The following is a 20220-nucleotide window of genomic DNA, read 5'->3' on the forward strand; positions in this document are numbered from 1 at the left end:
AAAATAATATTTGTTTGAAAATACAAAAAATATTTTGTTTGAAAAAAATCTATAATATATTTACCCGACCTTTTGACACCATTTAAAAAGGTGAACAGATCTTGTTCTTTTATCAATCAATAAGATTTTGCACTTTTTCCTAACAAAGTGCTTAAGAACTGGTATTATCCTATAGATACAATGACGTATTGTACGTCTTCAAAACACAGCGGAGACTTATGTGTTTAATTCCTTTATCAGTTGTGTTTTTCTTTCTATCCCCCACCTTGAACATACCAGAAGTCGTTATCAAGGAAATCACAAGTCCATATAGTATTTTTCGGTTCTCCCTGTGGCGTTTCGTCAAAATAAGAGGGCATGACATTTTTGCGTAACAATATTAAGATTTACATTATGATATGCTATTATACACTATATATTTTAACACAATAAATCAAGTTATAGCTTGCATTTCCTATCATGATTTTCTTCATAGAGGGTTGCTGCTCACAAGGAAGCTATTAAACCAAGAGTTCCAAATGGTGAAGTTCAAATCATCCCTTCGTAAATTTTACGGACGCCATCACGAGTTGGTTGACCGTTATGGAATAACCGTTTCACAAATGATATCGGATATGTTCCTTACGTCGTAACTACAACCCCCTTCCCTTTCATAAATGTGACCTACCCAATTAGACTATTTACCTAATTTGTTATCACATAAGCAACACGACGGATGTCACATGTGGAACAGGATCTGGTTACCCTTCAGGAGCACCTGAGATCACCCCTAGTTTTTGGTGGCCAGGGTTCGTGTGGTTTATTCTTTAGTTTTCTATGTTGTGTCATGTGTGCTGTTGTTTGTCTGTCTTTTTTCATGTTTAGCCATGGCGTTGTCACTTTATTTTCGATTGATTAGTTTGACTGTCCCTTTGGTATCTTTCGTCCCTCTTTTATAGGACTTGGACTCAAACATGAACAGGATCAGTATTTCTTTGACCACAATAAAGGGTATTTTGTCATATAAAAAAGAAATATTATATGAATCTTTGGTAATAAACAAATTAAAAGAATAAAGAAGTTATTTTGTATCATCCTCATTATCATTACACTAATTCTTACTGTAAATGTTTGTAATATAAAAAGTACCGTTATATTCTTCTATTTCTCTTCGAAATTGTTTGCTAGAGACTTTACAATTAGAGGATAAGAAACAATTTTTGATTTACTCGTACTACCATGTAAAGTTGATGTATTCATCTGTTAGATTATATCATTAAATATTATTAACACCATGTCATACAAGGGCAGGTATACATGTATGTATGCGGTACAAGTCCAAAGATAACCAATACAAGTGTTAATATACTTTTTTATTGGGAATTTGGATTAAGATTAATTCCAAGTAATATATAGTCCGTAACGTCAAATACTTAAACACAATTGACTCTTTTAATTGGACCTAGAAGTGTTGTATAAGAAAGTATGTTGCCATAAAGATACCTTTTTGTTATTGTGTATTTGGGTTGCTGTCTCATTGATATCTACCACACAGATTATGTTTTCATATTAAGTATGCATTCCTAAAACAGAGTGAAATAAGCAGGAACATCACACGACAAGACCACAAAACCACAGACGAACTGAAGTAGACGACCAAAAGATTTGATGGAATATGTACCAGTGAGCAAAGGTAGCAAAGTGTTATATGTCAAGATTTTGGGAGTCACAATTAAAATATTGAAAAGTGACAAACCCTTTGTTTGCATTTGAATTAAATTGAATACATGTGTATCTATGTGGTTATTGAATCTCCATGACCTTGTAAAAGATTATCGAATATATTAAATGGACAAGACATTAACTTAAGATATCGAACTTATTTCCACTACAGGGTTAAACTAATGCTACCACATAATCCATCCCGGTGCGGATCGTGCCGAGCTAGGTATGTATATATGATCGATTCTTATCTGTGTCTACTATCAGAGCCTGTTGGGTTCATATATACTTTTCAAGTACGTTATGTGAACACTTATGGACAAATGTTTATGTTAAGTTACCCACTTATTAAGGTGCATAATCTTAAAATTTATGAATATCATTAGATTTCTCATTAGTATAATTGAAAATGGGCATCTTGAGATTGAAGATATTGCATAAACAGATAAATACTGAGAACAAATAAGCCAATGTACCTTTATACGTCTACCTGTAAAGCCAAACACTTTTAAATTTATCCGAGGCAAAAAGTAAAATAACAAAACGGAAAGTATCTTAGCAAATAGCAAAATCAAAAGCTCAAGCACATCAAACGATCCATAGAAAAACTATAGCTATTAATGAAGCAAGACATATTCTTTTGAAAACAGACATATTTTAAGTATACATTAGTCTTGACGCCATATACTTCTATTTTAAATGCACATTTAATATGGTTCTACATAACCGATATTTTACTTTCAATAATGCACTTAGCTTTTAAGTAACCAGTATTTATAGAGCAATAAGACAGTTAGATTTAAATTAAATAGACTAGTTGAATGACGTATTAAAACTCTAATGCAAATGCGTTTATTTATCTTTACAAAGAAATTATCATCAGACATTGTGAATTGCTCTACGATGTACCGTTACTAAATCTAGCGAGTGACGTTTTGTGGAATATTTAAACGACATTTCATTGCAAAAAAATTAACCATTATATGTAACACATGTTCTTGTCTTGCAAATTATATCACGTTTCTTTTTCTTTTCTATTAGTACTCCAATGGTAGTTAGTTGGTGCTAACATCTTACAAATTCCCATCCAAGAAATCGGTAGCAGTAACTGACTTGTTTTCAACGCTTGCAAATTGCTCTCCGATTGAACATATCATGCTATAGAGGTTTGGACATTATCATGTCCATTGTCTTACTAACTGGGATTGGTATTTAAAAAAGAAAATGTCTATTTATATGTATATGTTTGTAGCCACGAAAAAAAAAATAACAAATTATGATAAAGATTTTGGAAGTGACGCTAATGAAAAGGTGTATGACATACAAGTCACAGTTTGTTGCCAAGCAAGCAATTGTAATCTTTTGATTCGCTTGTATGGTTTACTTTTCGATTAGATGAAATAAACATTAACAGTGAATAGACAAATTTTACTATCGAATAATAAATAAAAAATCTTTTCAACATTCATGTTAAAGCATCATTACCATTTAAATCATGTATTTATGGAATTAATAAAATATTTCATTCCAAATTCTTTTTAGAGTGCTTTATCATTTCTTTGTCATTTTAAATAGATAATACAAAAAATAATACGACTTAATATTTTCCTTTGAGTAGCTCTTCAATATGAAATTTACGCACTTACATCAATTTTGTGTAATTACAGGTACTTGAATATTATTTGAAACTTATACAGTAAGATTTATGAATTCTGGTTGTCAAAATATTATTTAGCTGTCTTTTTTTGAAAAAAGATCAGATGATCTTTGCCATTCAGTGTTATTAGTAAAAACATAAATAAAACTAGATTTAAACATTTAGGATCGAACTATGCCAAAATTTCATTTATAATTGTTCAATAATCTTCTCAATTCATAGTAAAATGTGTTTCTTTTTAATTTTATTTAAACAATCTGATATCTTTTTTTATATTAAAAACTTCCTTTTTCTACACTTTATTGTTCGTATAAATCTTTTTTCGTATTACTTATGGTCCTGAAATCGATTTACTGCATGACTGCTTGCATTGTAATACATTTATAGCTCATTTTCTGATGAAGACGTTAATATAGTCTCTTAGATATGCATATAATCTATATAAAACGCTGTCCATGTCCGCACTCGTAAAAATAAATGACACGTAATTGATTTCGTGCAGGCATCTCGAGTTCCTAACTTTCAAAGTACCAAATACTAGTGTAATCAATATTTATACATTAAAAGAAAACATCCAATTAAGACTTGAGAATGATGATACTTTTATTTTTCATCATTTGATACATTCAAGAGTTATTCTTCACTATGGCTGGTTACAAGTTCTTCCGCTCGGGATAATACCATTAACGGTACCAAATCTATTGCGCATTTCAAAAATTAACGTCTCGTCTATGAAGTTCGATTCCAAAATATGTTTATTGTAGACTTAATAAAGAGTGATACACAAAAGGCCATACCTAAAACTGAGATATATTCACTTCGCCTTGGTGGAATATCATATAAATGTGTAAGCTTGGAGGTTAATCTAGAAAACGCTTTTTACCTTCACTTATATTAAGTGCCTATGAACAGAATCAATAGTTCGATATTATTGCTGATTTATTATCATTCCCTGAAGGTATAATCCAAGTGTTAGGTACTTTAGTTATAGCATGACAAAAAAAATCTTCAGCTGATACATTTTTGTTATTTTATCAGAAAAAATATTTCCTAAGATAAAAGTGACCTTCACCTGTTTTATCTTTTATATTCTGATCGTTTTGGTTTTCGTGCTCTATATGTTTCTCAACAAACTTTTTACATTAAGTAACAATATGCTCGCTTTTTCCAGACCAATTTGAAACATACAGAACTTTCTACGGTATAGCATTTTTTTCTCTCGGTTAAGCTCCATGAGTACTCGCAGTAAAATGTCCAGCAAACAAAATATGTGCAAATCTTTAAAGGAGCAAAACAACTGTAAGAGGATGAATATCACAAACTCAGGACAACTTTACTGAAGGAGTTAAAACTTCAGTTTTTGTAAAAAGAAGTAATGAAAAATATGCATTCGAGTTAGGTCGGATTACGACCTGAAATCCTATGCTCGTGTTCGGAGAGTGCTAGTCTCTTGGCAAGTTAAAGAACCCTTGCGATAAATATCAAGAAGGTAAGTATGTGGCTTATTACTAGTTTTAATTTCTGATCCTATCAAAAGGTTTTTTCCCGTATTCATCTCGGTCCTCTAACTTTGCTGAACATTCGTTTAGTTTAATAGCTTGTTTCTCGACTCGAACAGGCATGTAATATTTGCTACTGGACGATAAGCAAACAAAAATCAATTAATAAGTCGTAAAATTACAATTTTTATCTGATAAACATTATTGATCTAATAGGAAACAAATATAATTCAAGCAATATTAAATTATATACTTTTAAGAGATAGATAAAGACGTGTAATGCATAATTATCTACTTCGTCTCTGTATGTACTGTTATCGGCATACCGTTTACCTCTGTAATTCACAATCCGATTCAGAAAAAAAAAATAACATTTAATGTGTGAAAAGTAAAGACTATCTTCACATACTGAGGCCCATTTTAAAATTTTAATTGGTTTGAAATATGATATAAATCATAAATTAAGGATTGTTAACTAAAGTGTTTGTAAAACCTTGACTTTGAATTATAGTTGTGTTATAGGACAAATACTGTACTTGTTGAATGCTGTTTGAAGTATGTTACCAATGGCTTGGTAGCATTAAACAACGTTTACCTTGTAACTTATACAAGTGAAGTGTGTCTCGAGCATTAATCATGGTTTTTAAGTATCCAACCAAGAAATCGAAAGTTGGATCTCGAATATAGGGAAAGATTATAAAGACTTCGACTAGCTTCGCTTTTTCACGCAAATATTCGGATGTCTTTTTTGTGTCGCTGGAATGCTGAATTGGTGTATACCCCACATTTAATTGAATAGGTTGCATGTTTTCGCAAGGCCATAATATGAATGATTCAATTACACGTATAATTTATAAAACATTATGTGCTAGGTTTACACATATCATAAGTATGATTTATAAAATTGTCATGCAGTAATTCGTTAATTGATATATTTATTTTCATTATCTCCATGTTTCAATTACTATAGTCATTTGATATGGATTGGTAATAAATATTTTACTTTTTTGCTTTTCTCTTATTTCCTGTTCTTTTCTTTGTAGAAAACAAATTACAAAACATAACCTATACATGCTATAGTTATCTACATAATAATAAGACCCTTTCGTACTTAAATTGAGTTTTCAAATTGAAAAAGATTTTTTTTAAATGAATAGCCTCATCCTTTATTGGTTTGCAATCGCTATTTAACAAGCTGACGATACTTTCTGTTTAATGTTAATTTATTTAATATTGCCTTTACCTTTAAATTCAGCTATTCAACTCTCAATCAATAATTCAGAGCTGATACTAGTGGTTACCTTTGGATTTGTGAAAATGAAATGTTTTTGAAACAGGCGGGGAAATAATTTTACAGAGACAACTTGACAAGAGGGCCTCACACAATGACATTTTGTATAAGATATTAATTCTCGGGTCTTAACGTGACGAATCAACTGTCTTCAAAGTACGAATATATGTTGTAACTTAGATAAATTTAGTCGAATATACATGTTTCTTTCCAAAAATACCTTAACAATTTTGTTTTTAATCTGGCCACCCAAACTAATCAAGTTATATCATGATTGTTATATGATTCTCAATTCAAATTCACAAACTAAACTACAATTTTAAATCTGAAATGAACCATGTGGATTTCTTTTCTTAGTTCACAACTTGTTCGTGTTATTTATGGATATTCGATAAAATACACGACAAGTGTTGCTCCGGAATCCGCTCATTACCAATAAATACTCTATTACAAAAATTCATATCGTTATTTGTAAAGATTTAATTTCCTATTAAATGTTTGACTTAGTAATGATCCGGGAGAAAGGTAACATCGAGGAGTAACGAAAGTATCTTTATAACCACATAAATATTTCATATTTGTTGTTAGGAGGGTAGCTGTGATATTTACTTTGTTGATATGATATAGCAGCTGTTACGACATGTACACAATTTAATACAATTTCATATCTTTTAAGCATGCAAATAAAAGAAAAGTCCTGGTTGAAATGTGAATCTTTTGCAAAAACTTTGATGGTACACAATTTCATAGTCAATATATTCAAATTTGAGAAAAATAAAAATTTATATAAACGATTTTTTGTAGATCAAAACTTATTGCACTTATTAAATGTATTTGATCTTTTCTTCTCCATATATCAATCATATTTGAACAATTTATAGTTTAAACAAATTGAAATCTATCAACCTAGACTACCAATATATTTTAATGTTCACATTACCAATGGGAGAAGTAGTGATATATTATATAAGTGAAATGAGTCCATACAATTATACTTTAAATCCAAGTACTCATATAAACTAAACGGTATTACTGATAGCAAATTAATACTTGAATACTTTTAAAATGATGTAATTTGAGTGACTTTCATGCAGAGTAACCACTTTACAGTAAATACAAATCAAAGTGATTGTACTGTCTATGATACAACTGTTGTTAAGATGTTCTGTCATTTTTTTTCCATATATGGGGACTTTTTGCACACTTGAGTTTAATCTTGTATCTTTTAGGGTTATGAATATAGCAACAAAAAAGACTTGTAGATCATTTCTTTAATTATGAATCATCTTTCTTGTCATATTAGTAGATCATTCCATAAATGTTTTACTAATGGTGCCAATAAAACATTTTTTTTTTAGAGTGTTCAAAACTCTTCTCATGGTAATCATTCACAAGACCCAAATGCTATAAAACTGATAGAATGTTTACATATAGTTGTAGTCTATCAAAAAAATAAGAATCGTTACCTCGCTGTAATAATTATATATTAAAACAATCAACATATCTCAAACCCTAGCCGTATAAAAATAAAGCATCCATACAACACAAATATCTCGCTGCATTGAAATAGTATTTTTTAGGTTTTGAAAGATGATCTATACGCCTTGGTGTTCTCACGCCCAAATCATGATTAAAAATTTTAATAAATCAGTATCAAAAATGACAAATGCACTGTTCAGGTATATTACTAATACAGTAATTTCAAAGTAAATATGAAATGGCAAAACTTTTAACTCGCAACGAAGTATTTTCATAACTGCTTAAAAGAATATTACAAAACGTTTCCAAATATTTTATGTGTTTCTTAGGTGGCAGGCAAATTATCTTATCAACACTTTAGTCTACCCAGGGTAGCCATGATTAATTGTGTTTATATATGATAACAACATGTTTGATATTAATCTTTCATAATTGTCCTGGGTGTAAAGAGTAAAAATGTTATTGTAACTTTAGGCAGATGGAAAGAACCCACACCACCCTAAGTTATTTTACATCATGCACATTTTCTAATGCATATAAGTACATGGTTGCTGAACACAGCATTATATATGAATTTAATTATGTCGCTCTTCAGAACACACAATCAAATCACACCTTAATGACAGCTTAAACTGAAATTTGGAATTTCAAAAAAAGGGTGATAAAGACATGAAGGCATGGAATTGTTTCGAGGTAGTATGGTATGTCTTCCTCAAGAAAGGTTCTTTGTAAACTAGAAGCATAAGTATGTTTAAATTTCGGCTCATCATACACAACAGGGTTCATTGTAATCCACATCAACTAATTCTCGTCACGATATCCATACATAGAATATTAGTTTAACATTAACACATGCAACATAACATCAAGTTCCAATAGGTTACATTACTCCCCCCCTCCCTAATTCATTATAAATGTGGTTTCTCATACACGAGACACCAACATGAGACAATATTAAGGTATTTTATATTATTATTATAGCTGTATACAAGCAAAGTTGATTTACTATGATCGCTTTGAGATTCCATGAGTATCATTCATGTTCAGAACGAGATGGTAAACAAACTCAGCGATGTATAGCTGCTTTGGCAGTGAGTCGACATAGCGGTAGATTGTAAAATTGTTCCTTGTAAGGGTTGTGTCAATGCATTTTTACATGAAGACAAAACCGATATTTCCAATCGTAGAACAAATATTTTAACACAACCATTCCAATCGTACGTGGCTGTGTATTTATGCATCCCACACAGTTGATCTCCTTTACTCTGTTGATGGACAGGAAAGTAAAGACGACTGCATTTTTATTACAATGTTAACTCTTATGCTCAATCTTATGGTGCGCTTTCCGAACTTGCCACGTTGTGAACGTTTAAACACTTTCGTCTTTTTTTTTCTTTTCTTCGTGCTTTTGAATTTGCAATAGTAAACTAAAGATATTAAAATATCATCGTTAATTGGCTCCTCGTTCTATTTTTTTTAAAAATACCGAGTGATTTGAAGTATTAACGGAACGTGTCTGGTGCATTCTGTTGGATTAATATTTGGTCTACTTTTAACAATTCTAACTGAATATATTTATGTCACCTGTCATATTTCCAGTTTTTATTTTTAATTTAATTGTTAAATTGATGACAACGAAAAGACGTATCTATTGTGTCGGTTTCTGCCCAGTTCTTAGTTACGGTAACGATATTTGAAAATTAAAGCTTGTAATATGACCAATCATCACGACCCCTTGGTAGGAGACATCACTTCAAGTAATTCTCTTTTTTAAACCCTATAAACGTATAGCTATGCAACAACAACAAAAACGATATATTCAATATTGTTAAACACACGTCAGTTTTAGCTATCCACGATCTCTTAATTCGGAAGAATTTCAGGAACACCAAGGGTATCGCAAAGTAGAGATTCTCCTGGTAATTTTATATAGTTATTTTACTTTGTGATTATCAAACTGCTTTGATCAATGACCGTTTATTTGAAATTAAGTAAGGTACAAGTTCTCACCAGAAGCAAGCATATAATGGTGGTAAAAGCGTGTAAATATTGGAACTCGACTGTTTTCCTATATCACTGGGTCACCTTGACCTTGAAATTAATATTAGATTCAAACGATTTTTAATGATATAATACAAGTGTCGACCGTTCAATCGTACATTATGGTACACACAAACGACCGACTATGCTACTGTGTACTTCTAAACCACTTTTTTGTAAGACCATTGCAGAGAGGGAATTGGAACGATCAAACCACTTTATGGGATATATTTTTTGGTAGTTTATTATGCCTCGCAACTAAAAGTTTGGGCGCATATTGTTTTACCCCCGTCCGTCTTTCCAAATATAGGTACATAGTTATTCCGCATAACTCCTCCTACAGTTTGAATCCTAGAAAATTTTCACTTTGCTGTCTGTTTGTACATATATTGAAAGTGGTTTTGATTTTTATTAGTACTTGCTCTTTTGGGACATCCATGTAGTTGAACTTTGTCATTTTTTGGAGTATTTACTTGCATAAGAGGAGCGTTTCGAGATAACTACTACTACAGTTTAATGCTAAGAAGTTTTTCATTTTGCTAGCTGTTTGTACATATATTGAATGTGTGCATGTGGTCAGGGTTTAGATTTTTATTAATATTTGCTCTTTTGGGAGATAGTTGAACTTTGTCATTTTTTGGGGTATAAGCGGTTAAATGTTATAGTTATTTTCGCATCTGCGGGGCATCAACTGTGTCTCCCAGACAATAATATCTCAAAGAAAGTCAGGCATCATTTGTCTAGTCTTAAATATACGTTGTACAATCACGACTATGCAGTCTTTATATAGAAATAAGAATGCTAAAGGGTGTGTCATATAATGGAATTGATTTCCATAAGTGAAATTTGATCGCAAGAAGTATTAAAAAGATCGAAATGTTCAAGTAGAATCGGAATCTCGTTAAAGAATCTAGTTCAATAATGTTCATTAAACAATTTTAATAAATAACGATACTGATTATCTAAATAAATACGACAATTAACGAAGGTCACGTTCGGCTTATTGTCTGGATTCTGCCAATGAACTTTGCGAGTAAAACACATCGTTCATATATTTAAATATTGAGCATTTTATATAGAATATCTTCTTTCAGTAATTAAAATTATTTTATACACTGCTTTCGAAATTGGTTTTAATCCATGATATTGATTAGACAATATTAATGTATCTATTATATCTCTATAAATTAGTTATCAAAAACAGAAGTTCATTTTAAAATCAATAAACTCGGTGAAAAAAGTCTTTTATTCTCAAAGATTAATGACAATGTATTTAAAGGAAAGATCGTGATGAACTTGAACCCCAACTACAAAGTTTCTAATGAGTCAAATGTCATGGCAACACCAAAAAATCCACACGGCTGTACTTTTTTATTTTAGATAATCGTATGTAACTTATCAAATAGCGATTTGGAAATGTAAATAGTTGAGAGAAAAAAAAACTCTGCTTGAAGTTGAAGCCTCACGCAAAAAGGGGTTGTGATTATTGATAAAAGCAACATGCCAACTATATATTTCAAAGGCCTGTCGATTGTAAAATTGAAATTTACATTTATGTCAATAAAATATTCAAGTATTGGGACATATACTTTAAAAGTATGGAAATCGACAATCTGTCAATAGCGTTTAATGTTATTGTAATAAATCATCCATTTCATATCAGTCATGTAATGTGGCTTGGTTCAAAGACTTGGAGAATGTGAAGACCAAATGAAGTGCAAAATATGAATATAGCAAAGCACCAGCACGAAAGATATAAATATATTCATCTTAAGATATTATAAATGTAAGATTTTTTTTTTTACTATAACGAGTTTTTAAATTTAAATAACATTTTCTAGCTAACATGTTTAACCAAGAGGCACTAGAACAGTCCACTATGGGGGACATAATACATCTTCATTTTTTCATTATGATAAATGTTACAGATCAAAATTACAACAATTGAATACAAGTGAATTCAAAATGTCCATCCACTGCAGATAACAAACTTTGTATACGTATGAATACGACATCTTGAGCCCCTTTACCCCCTGTGCATTGAATTATTACGATGTTAACCAGATCACTGATTATTGATAAAAACCCAAATTTGGAGTATGAATGGTTGTATTTGATAAGTTTTGTCAAATGTAAACGAACAAGAATATCTATCAATAGCTGTGTGATAGGAAAAGTAAATCTGTGTAACTGTGCTTGTAGTGTTTATCTGATGATTGCTTGACGACGGAATGGTTGGAGAACAGCGATCCCTACATACTCTAGATTATAGAACTTTTCAAAGCATATGCCATGTATTATCACAAACGGGGGTTATTTATCAAGTGACTTAATTTTGAACTTTATTCCTATTCAATATTTAAACTTTAAGCTATTATATAGAATTTGAAAGTAGATAATAGTTTTATAAATGTTAATATCGTCAATCAATTTGTAACTAACAAGCTTCGAAGTGGCAATCTTAAGAAAACAGCGTCCAAGCTTTAAATACATGGTATACATACTATATGCAATAAGTATTTAATTTAGTCTTCATTCCTTGTATCAGTAAAAAAAGTCATGAAATAACTAGGGACTCGAAATTATAAGTCAAAGGACAAACAGCACCGGTGCTAAAAAGACATACCACTATCCACGAACCACTTAACAGAAAAAAATACCATCGACGTGCTTCTCATGACAAGTAGAAAATTCTGTTTTAAGTCGTATTCGGTAATGGTCATACATATAACAATTATAGATACATTTCAACATCAGTATAGCCATATATAGCTAGATATCAAGAATCGGTTATAGAACTAATTAAGATACTGAAATACTTTTCATTGCATTACTCAAAACTTGTATATTATACATGTGTATGCATTACATTGCATATGAGAGAAGCCATCGTAGAAACCAACCAATTCATCACACAAAGTACAATGAGCTGGATTAAAATGTCAATTATTCCTACCCCCTTAAGTTTTTTTCGTCTAATATATATATATATATATATATATATATATATATATATATATATATATATATATATATATATATATATATATATATATATATATATATGAGACATCAAATTTGTAGCATATGGTATCGTTTCACAAACGTTTTGAGACTTTTGAAGACAAAAAAAAAATCGTGTATGTATTTTTTAAAATAATAAATTGAGTTATATTTACTAAGAATGTATTTTGTTACTGACATAGTTGTGCCAGAGTTTTTGTATGGGTTATAACTGCACCTCGGTTCCGCTTGTGACTCAATAAATCATCTATTGGATATCATTTCAAATCGTACCATTTATAACACAAGAAATGTTAGATATATTTCAGATACCCTTATATATTTATGAATTAACGCAGGATCCATATGACATCTCGACAAATTAAATGTTTTGTATAGTAGCAAGATTAACTTGTTAGATCTATCCATGCTAAGTAGATCACATTGTTACAAACATGCGAACTTAGTAATATAATCTGTTCTGTTTTTTAAAAAGTTAAAAGATTAAATCGGAAATGGATATTTAAAGAAGAGTTACAATGATACTTACCCTCCGTCCTTTCCTCGGCATGTTTTCAGTTTTAGTATCCAAACAATTTCACTAAAATAATTTTAGTACATATTCCTTAGATACCTTTTCCCCGAAAAAAAATCACTTGCACTAGATAAACAAATACGTAAATGCATTAATTGTCCGGTAACCAACTTGAAATTCGAAATATATTTCGATTCAATATAAGATTTCAAAGGTAAAAATAAAAATTTGCATCTGAATGAATTTAAACCACTAAATGAATGCGCGTTCAATCAGCCACGACAAACGCAAATGTTTACCAAATAACACATAGCTTTACATGTTTAACAGAAGCCGGAGTTTCGCATTCAAATGTCCCAATAATTCTTTCAGTGGGTTAATATTTAATCAATACAAGTAGAGGTTTAAACCCTGAAATTATATTGATAAGGAAATAAGGTCTTACGTTAATTCTCAAATAAAAGGACGAATACTTTCTGGATCTTTTTTTTTTAGTACATTTATAAATTATATGGATATACTAGTTATATAAACTCGCTATACATATTCTAGACTCTCTGTCATTTATTTATAAAATGTAAAACTCACAATCAACGTTTTGATATTTACAATACCATGTCAACTGAATGAAAAAGTATGAAGGATATGCCTTTTTTAGTGAAACTATATTGATAAACGAACAAAATTTGTAATTACACGAGTAATGCATTCACAAGGAAATCTCTTAACAAAATCATTCGTACAATAATCCTGTAAATAATAATTCAGTCCTAGAAAAGTGACATGGGTCGAATACAGTCTGGATTGACCAATGGCAATACTACGGTGCATACAAACACGGTTAATTGTTTTTTCTTCATTTTATGTGCTTTTCAACTGATTTTTGTAGTTTGTTCTTCTGTAACAGTTGTAGTGTAACACCACTGTCACAGGTAAGGTGGGTGGTTTGGCTCTAGCAAACTGGTTTTATGCTGCCACATTCTGTATGGACATTTGTACATGTTCCTATGTATTGTTTTGTACATAAATCAGGCCGTTGGTTTTATCTCGTTGGAATTATTTTACATTACCTATTGAAGCTTGATATGTGGTCTGACTTAACTCATTGTTGAAGCCCGTATGGTGACCTATAGTCGTTAACTTCTATGTCATTTAATCTCTAGTGGATAGTTGTCTCATTGGGAATCATACATCATGATCTTATTTGTACAGTGTCCATTTGTAATGCTTTTAAAATTCTTTGCTAAATCAGAAATGAAAAACTGCACATAATTGTTCATACAAAAGAACGCAATGCAGTATTTACAAAAGTCTATTGTTGTCTCACAAGACACTTAAAATTTAAACTGATTCCTTATTTCAAACACGGGATCGTACAATTTTCTGCAAAGAACACACTCTCAAATCCTGCCATGGAGGTCTAAACTTACCTTTATTATTCGCATGCAAGCATCAGAGATTTTTTTCAATGAGACAAGTAGCCACCATGTTGTAAGTGACCTATTTTATAAGGTCAGCTATAAAAGACCGTGGGTAAACCAGATGTGAAAAGTTCAGAAAGAAAAAGAAACTTTACTGTAAAAGTGTAGTCAATAAAAAAAAATATAAGAGGACAACACACACCACTAGAGATAACAGACTTTGTGCAGGGACGTTACATATTTAAGTACTAGTATACAGTTGTGTTAAATGTGTTGAGTCGTTCCATATAAAACAGGGGTGATACAAACAAAAACAAAAGCCTCTACATTATCTTAACTAGTAGACCAGTCTCTTTCTATTTCCAAAGAATAAATCATCAAATTTAAAATGAAAATAACTTTCGACACTATTGAAAGCATCTTATTGATCTCGACATTTGATTATGTTTTTAATTATTTTCAAAAAAAGCTTATTGCAATAATTTTAATAGGTTTATATATAGATGTAAAAGAACTAGTCAACAGCAAAACATGTCATCTATTAAATAGTTTTTCTATACGGAATGAAAGCAGCCAGACAGGAGTTAATTTACATTTATCTATCCATAGTTAAACTTATTCAGTTTATTACAAATATATCTATAGCAGTCTGTTAAAAACAGGAATTCATTTGGAAAGAGACAATCAATTCCTTTAACATGTCCATTTTATTTCCTGGTGATCAAATCCAGAATTTCAGATAGATTACAACATATACAGTTATTTATCAGATATACAGTAACTAGTAAGAACAGGATGAACTATTTGTTGTGCTTGAAACCATATTCTGTCATCATGTTTATTATAAGTCAAACACATTAGTAGCTATTCAAATACAACAAATTGGTTGATATTTGTAGTCTGGAAATAAGATAATTCTTAAGAAGGCCATAATCAGAAATTGTGAAATTTTCTATACTAAAGGAAACTTTTTTTATATTACATTTCAAATGTTTTAAGTGAAAAAAATGGACTCTTGTCCGGGTTCGACTTTACATATGATCCGTTTTGTTTTATCAGCCCTTCAACTGTGTTGCCATCACGAGTTGGTTGACCGTTATGGAATAACCGTTTCACAAATGATATCGGATATGTTCCTTACGTCGTAACTACACTCCCCTTCCCTTTCATGAATGTGGCCTACCTTTTTAGACCATTTACCGGATTTGTTATATGATAAACAACACGACGGGTGCCACATGTGGAGCAGGATCTTCTTACCCTTCCGGAGCACCTGAAATCATCCCTAGTTTTTGGAGGGGTTCGTGTTGCTTATTCTTTAGTTTTCTATGTTGTGTTATGTGTTCTATTGTTTGTCTGTTTGTCTTCTTTCATTTTTAGCCAGGCGTTGTCAGTTTATTTTCGATTTATGAGTTTGACTTTCCCTCTGGTATCTTTCGTCCCTCTTTTGTTTTTGTCTTTGAATTTCAAATATTATAACCCGTACATCACCAAAGAGACATTAACTGTCGAAATGCGCATCAGTTTCAGTGAAATTGATATGTAAATGCTACTTCATTGAATTCCGTGTGTATTTGTCAAACGTGCAAGTTATCTGTGCTAAGATACCACTATGTACCATTCCAATAAGATCAATACGAAAAAATGTTATTCTAGATAGGAAGCATGAACTATGGCTCGTCATTTCACTGGACACACTTTAATGTTTACTTAGCTTTTAATATATAGTATCTTTTGGGTGACGAAAAAAAAACTTTAAATGTATTTGTAAAGTTCATTATCGATACGAAGTATTTAATATTATATCAATAAAAACGAAATTGAATGGACCGTTATCTACTTGCAAATAATTCTAAATTAAACAATATGTTTAGCTGAATAAATTCAATAACACAAAAAATAAACAACAGAGGAGTTTGACATTGCTTTTATTGTTACTGTATTTGCACAATACAACCTTCGTTAGTTCAACTCCTAATAAAATTTCGGTCAGAAATGAAAAGAACACAGGGTATTATTTAATTTCCAACATTGAAACATTTTGACCTTCACAATTTTTATATACGGGACACTCCATAAAAATCCAACCCGATGACTTTAAATGTAGTTTGAATATTCAACAGAGAAAACACTCGGATACAAGATAAGCCTTCACCACGCCATGCTAGACTTTACATATGACGGATAACAATTGAAGTTTACCATAGCATTCCGAATTCCCCCCAAATAGCTTATAAACAGAGTGTTTGTTCTGCTTACTATTATATACTAACTAATTTACTCAGATTTAAGAGGTATTGAATCAGTCGCTGTAGTATTTGGTGGGGTTCGTGTTGCTAATTCTTTAGTTTTATATGTTGTGTCATGTGTTCTATTGTTTATCTGTTTGTCTTCTTTCATTTTTAGCCATGGCGTTGTCAGTTTATTTTCGATTTATGAGTTTGACTGTCTTTTGTCCCTCTTTCAGGTTATACACTTTTATTTTGAATATACAATAAAAATAAATTAAATCAAAAGAAAAATGTGTTCCGTTGTCTTCATGTTTTCATATAATTGTTTCATTATGAAATTAAAATATTAGGAAGTGAAATTAAATATTAATTGTTCAAAGAATTGAAAAGCTCTAAATGAAAGCCATCTCTTTGATTTACGAGGTTAAAAGTTAATGACGTATATAGCTATAACATGTGCAGGACTACTGTGAGTTCGTTCAATACACAACGCAGAAGGCATAATACAAGGCTTGCATACTAGTACTCGAAATAATCTTTTCAATTTTGTTTCTGGTTTAGGAATCATAAACTACAAATGTATCAAAGACACAATCATCATGATGCAAAGATTGGAGCTTTCAATGCTGAAGACAAACTGTGAGTCCTTTTACTTCTTTACGATGTTGTGTGTACGAATATAGAGTGCTGGACAGAACACGTTTTCCAAACAGTGTATGATTATAATATATATGCTACATTGTACCTGTATAGCCAAAGACTAGCACTTATTACAAACATGAGAAATACTTACTTTTGGCCTTATCTGCAAAATCTAAATTTGAAACGTACAAACTGATTTTACTTTTTAAAAGGCATTTTTAACATTCTACAATTACTTCACAACAACAAAAAACTCATTCACATTCCATACCGGATACAGTCTTAAAGGCTAATCATTTCAAAATTAAAAAAATATATACTTTCAATTTATTATTATATTTAATATATTAATAATCTTAAAAACGATTTTCAATAAAATTGTTGAACTCCCTAGTAACAATGTAGATACAAGTAAAAATCAATCAGAGATCCATTTGATTTTAATTATATATACATTAAAATGTCCCATTAACGTCCACAGCATTATTTATTTTCAATATCTCTCACACAGAATAACTAAAGTATGCAGATTTAAATTATAGGTGTCAAATGAAATAGATAGTATATGTAAACCATAATCTGCAAATGCCAATAATAGATTATAAATAAAGAATATAAGAACTGTTGTTATTTTTCATATAGTTTATACATTTAGTAAGAAAGTCTCAAGTTATAATATTAAGTTTGTTGGTGACATCGCATATTATCTGAGAATACCACTGCAGTAGTATGAATTTATACCAGGGTAAACATTGCCTTCTGGGTAAACATTCATTTTTTTGCCTTATTTACTGACATGATTAATACAATTGTTGCAGTATGTTCGTCAGCAGTAAACATTATACAATCTGACAGGTTCATTTAGCTATACTTTCTACTTAAAGATTTCCTTTGAGAACAAAATACATTTACACACTACAAAATACAATGTAAAAAGATTTAAACTATTTACATCATGCAAGATTAAACATTTCAATTTGTAAACTAGTGAAATTATGGTGCATTTAGAACACATTACACATGCAAGTGCGATTAGTGTGCACATTAGTTCTACACTTGTAAACCAGACCATGGTTAACTTACAGATGCCTTTTGCTTCTTCCTTTCTAACATTGGGCTCATAGACCTCTGTTAATTCAGAGAATAAGAAATTGAACATTTTTATGGTTTCAGTGCAGCAGGAAATTATAACTTTACGAGGTCTAAAATTTTGAGGATGCAATTACAATGGATACCTATATATACTTTTTGTATTGATTTCGAATAATAGCAATATCTGTTCAAATATTTGGTTAAAACTGCATTTGATGTAATATGATTCAGTATTTCAATTAAATACATAAACACATTTATTTTTAATTCATGTATTTGGTTTTGATGTTATATTTGTTATTCTCATAGGATTTTGTCTAATGCTTAGTCCGTTTCTGTGTGTGTTACATTTTAATGTTGTGTCGTTGTTCTCCTCAAATATACCGATACACACACACAAAAGCAATAAAGGAACCAAATAAATTTTGAACATTTATAACTGGATGTATATTTCAATGAAACATGATTGCTACGATTGAACAGAAAGTATTGTATACAAATAAGTATTATTCAAATTACCTGTGATGGTTTCATCGCTGTTGGGATTTCCTAAAAAAAATACGAAATCTGTACATAAAGTTTAAATTATACCACATTCAAATCTAGAATAGGCAGTTAGTTACAAGTGCAATAACTTTTCACATTACAAAAGAGAGACGAAAGATACCAGAGGGACAGTCAACTCAACACTCACAAAAAATCTCAACAGACAATTGAACCACTTTGATAAGACCTTGTGTCATATTGAAGAGTAAAACAATACACTACTACTGAAGACTGATAGCTTTTATGTTTCACCTACAAACAACACTCAAACCCAATATTTCTGGCATAAATAATCGGAAAATGCAGGACTGGAATAGGCAAAAAAGCTTTATTTGTATGAAATTGTAAGGGTATAAGTACGAAATAATAAAACAAGAAGAGACATTTACATGGATAAAATAGGTCTTTGACATAGAAAACTTTAAACGAATCTGGCACAATGCAAAATATCAGTCAAACATATAAGCCCGCATGGTGAACATTTAACCGAATATTAAATTGTTTGACATTCTCGCACAACAACCCACATGGAAAGCGCATCCCAGACCAACAGGAAAGGTAAAAATCGAAAAGAAAAAAATACAAGATAGTAAATCCATACCATAAGCTAAAACACAGGCGTTGTCTAATCTATAATAAACTGTAATAAACGCATTTTACGACTGTCATATGCGTATTAAAACTTACAAAATTAAAGCACAATATTGGAATAGACGTTAAATCAGTAGAATACACCTGCAGTAAATTTTTAAATTACGAAAACGTATAAAAAATGCCTTAAATTTGAAGTCTAAATTTCCAAATCAGATTTTTTTATAATTAAAAAAAAAGTAGCTTTCTAAACGCGCGTCTAGCCCAAAAAACAAAATTTCGATCCTGGTATCTATGACAAGTTTATTTAAGGCCTATCAAATGAATAATATGCAGTTTCTTGTCGCCAGTTGGTTTGCATGGTTGCTTAAACAATCAACCAACTGATGCAAAGACACAACCGACACGTCGGTTTCAAACTCGTGGTAAAAGGTTAAAATGCCACGCGTAAATAGCTATCAACGGTACCAGGCTTATATAATTTGATACGCC

At 30.8% G+C, this 20220-nt stretch overlaps 1 protein-coding gene across 34 annotated transcripts in view; it reads right to left on the reverse strand.

The window, feature by feature from the left end:
* LOC143044681 (uncharacterized) overlaps positions 1-20220 on the reverse strand; it is a 78227-nt gene that overhangs the window by 41648 nt on the left and 16359 nt on the right. For 30 of the 34 annotated variants that reach the window (XM_076216799.1, XM_076216816.1, XM_076216863.1 and 27 more), the window contains exons 2-4: positions 19111-19140; positions 18583-18627; positions 17651-17671 (exon numbers count right to left, since the gene is read on the reverse strand). The exons of 1 other annotated variant lie outside the window; for it this stretch is intronic. In XM_076216799.1, the coding sequence (XP_076072914.1) occupies positions 17651-17671; positions 18583-18627; positions 19111-19140 (96 nt within the window). Of the gene's footprint in view, positions 1-13220; positions 13499-17650; positions 17672-18582; positions 18628-19110; positions 19141-20220 lie in introns of those variants that run through there. 3 more of the 34 variants (XM_076216766.1, XM_076216854.1, XM_076217014.1) reach the window with 3 other exon arrangements.

This window comes from Mytilus galloprovincialis, chromosome 1 (assembly GCF_965363235.1).
Source record: "Mytilus galloprovincialis chromosome 1, xbMytGall1.hap1.1, whole genome shotgun sequence".
NCBI classification, from domain to species: Eukaryota; Metazoa; Mollusca; class Bivalvia; order Mytilida; family Mytilidae; genus Mytilus; species Mytilus galloprovincialis.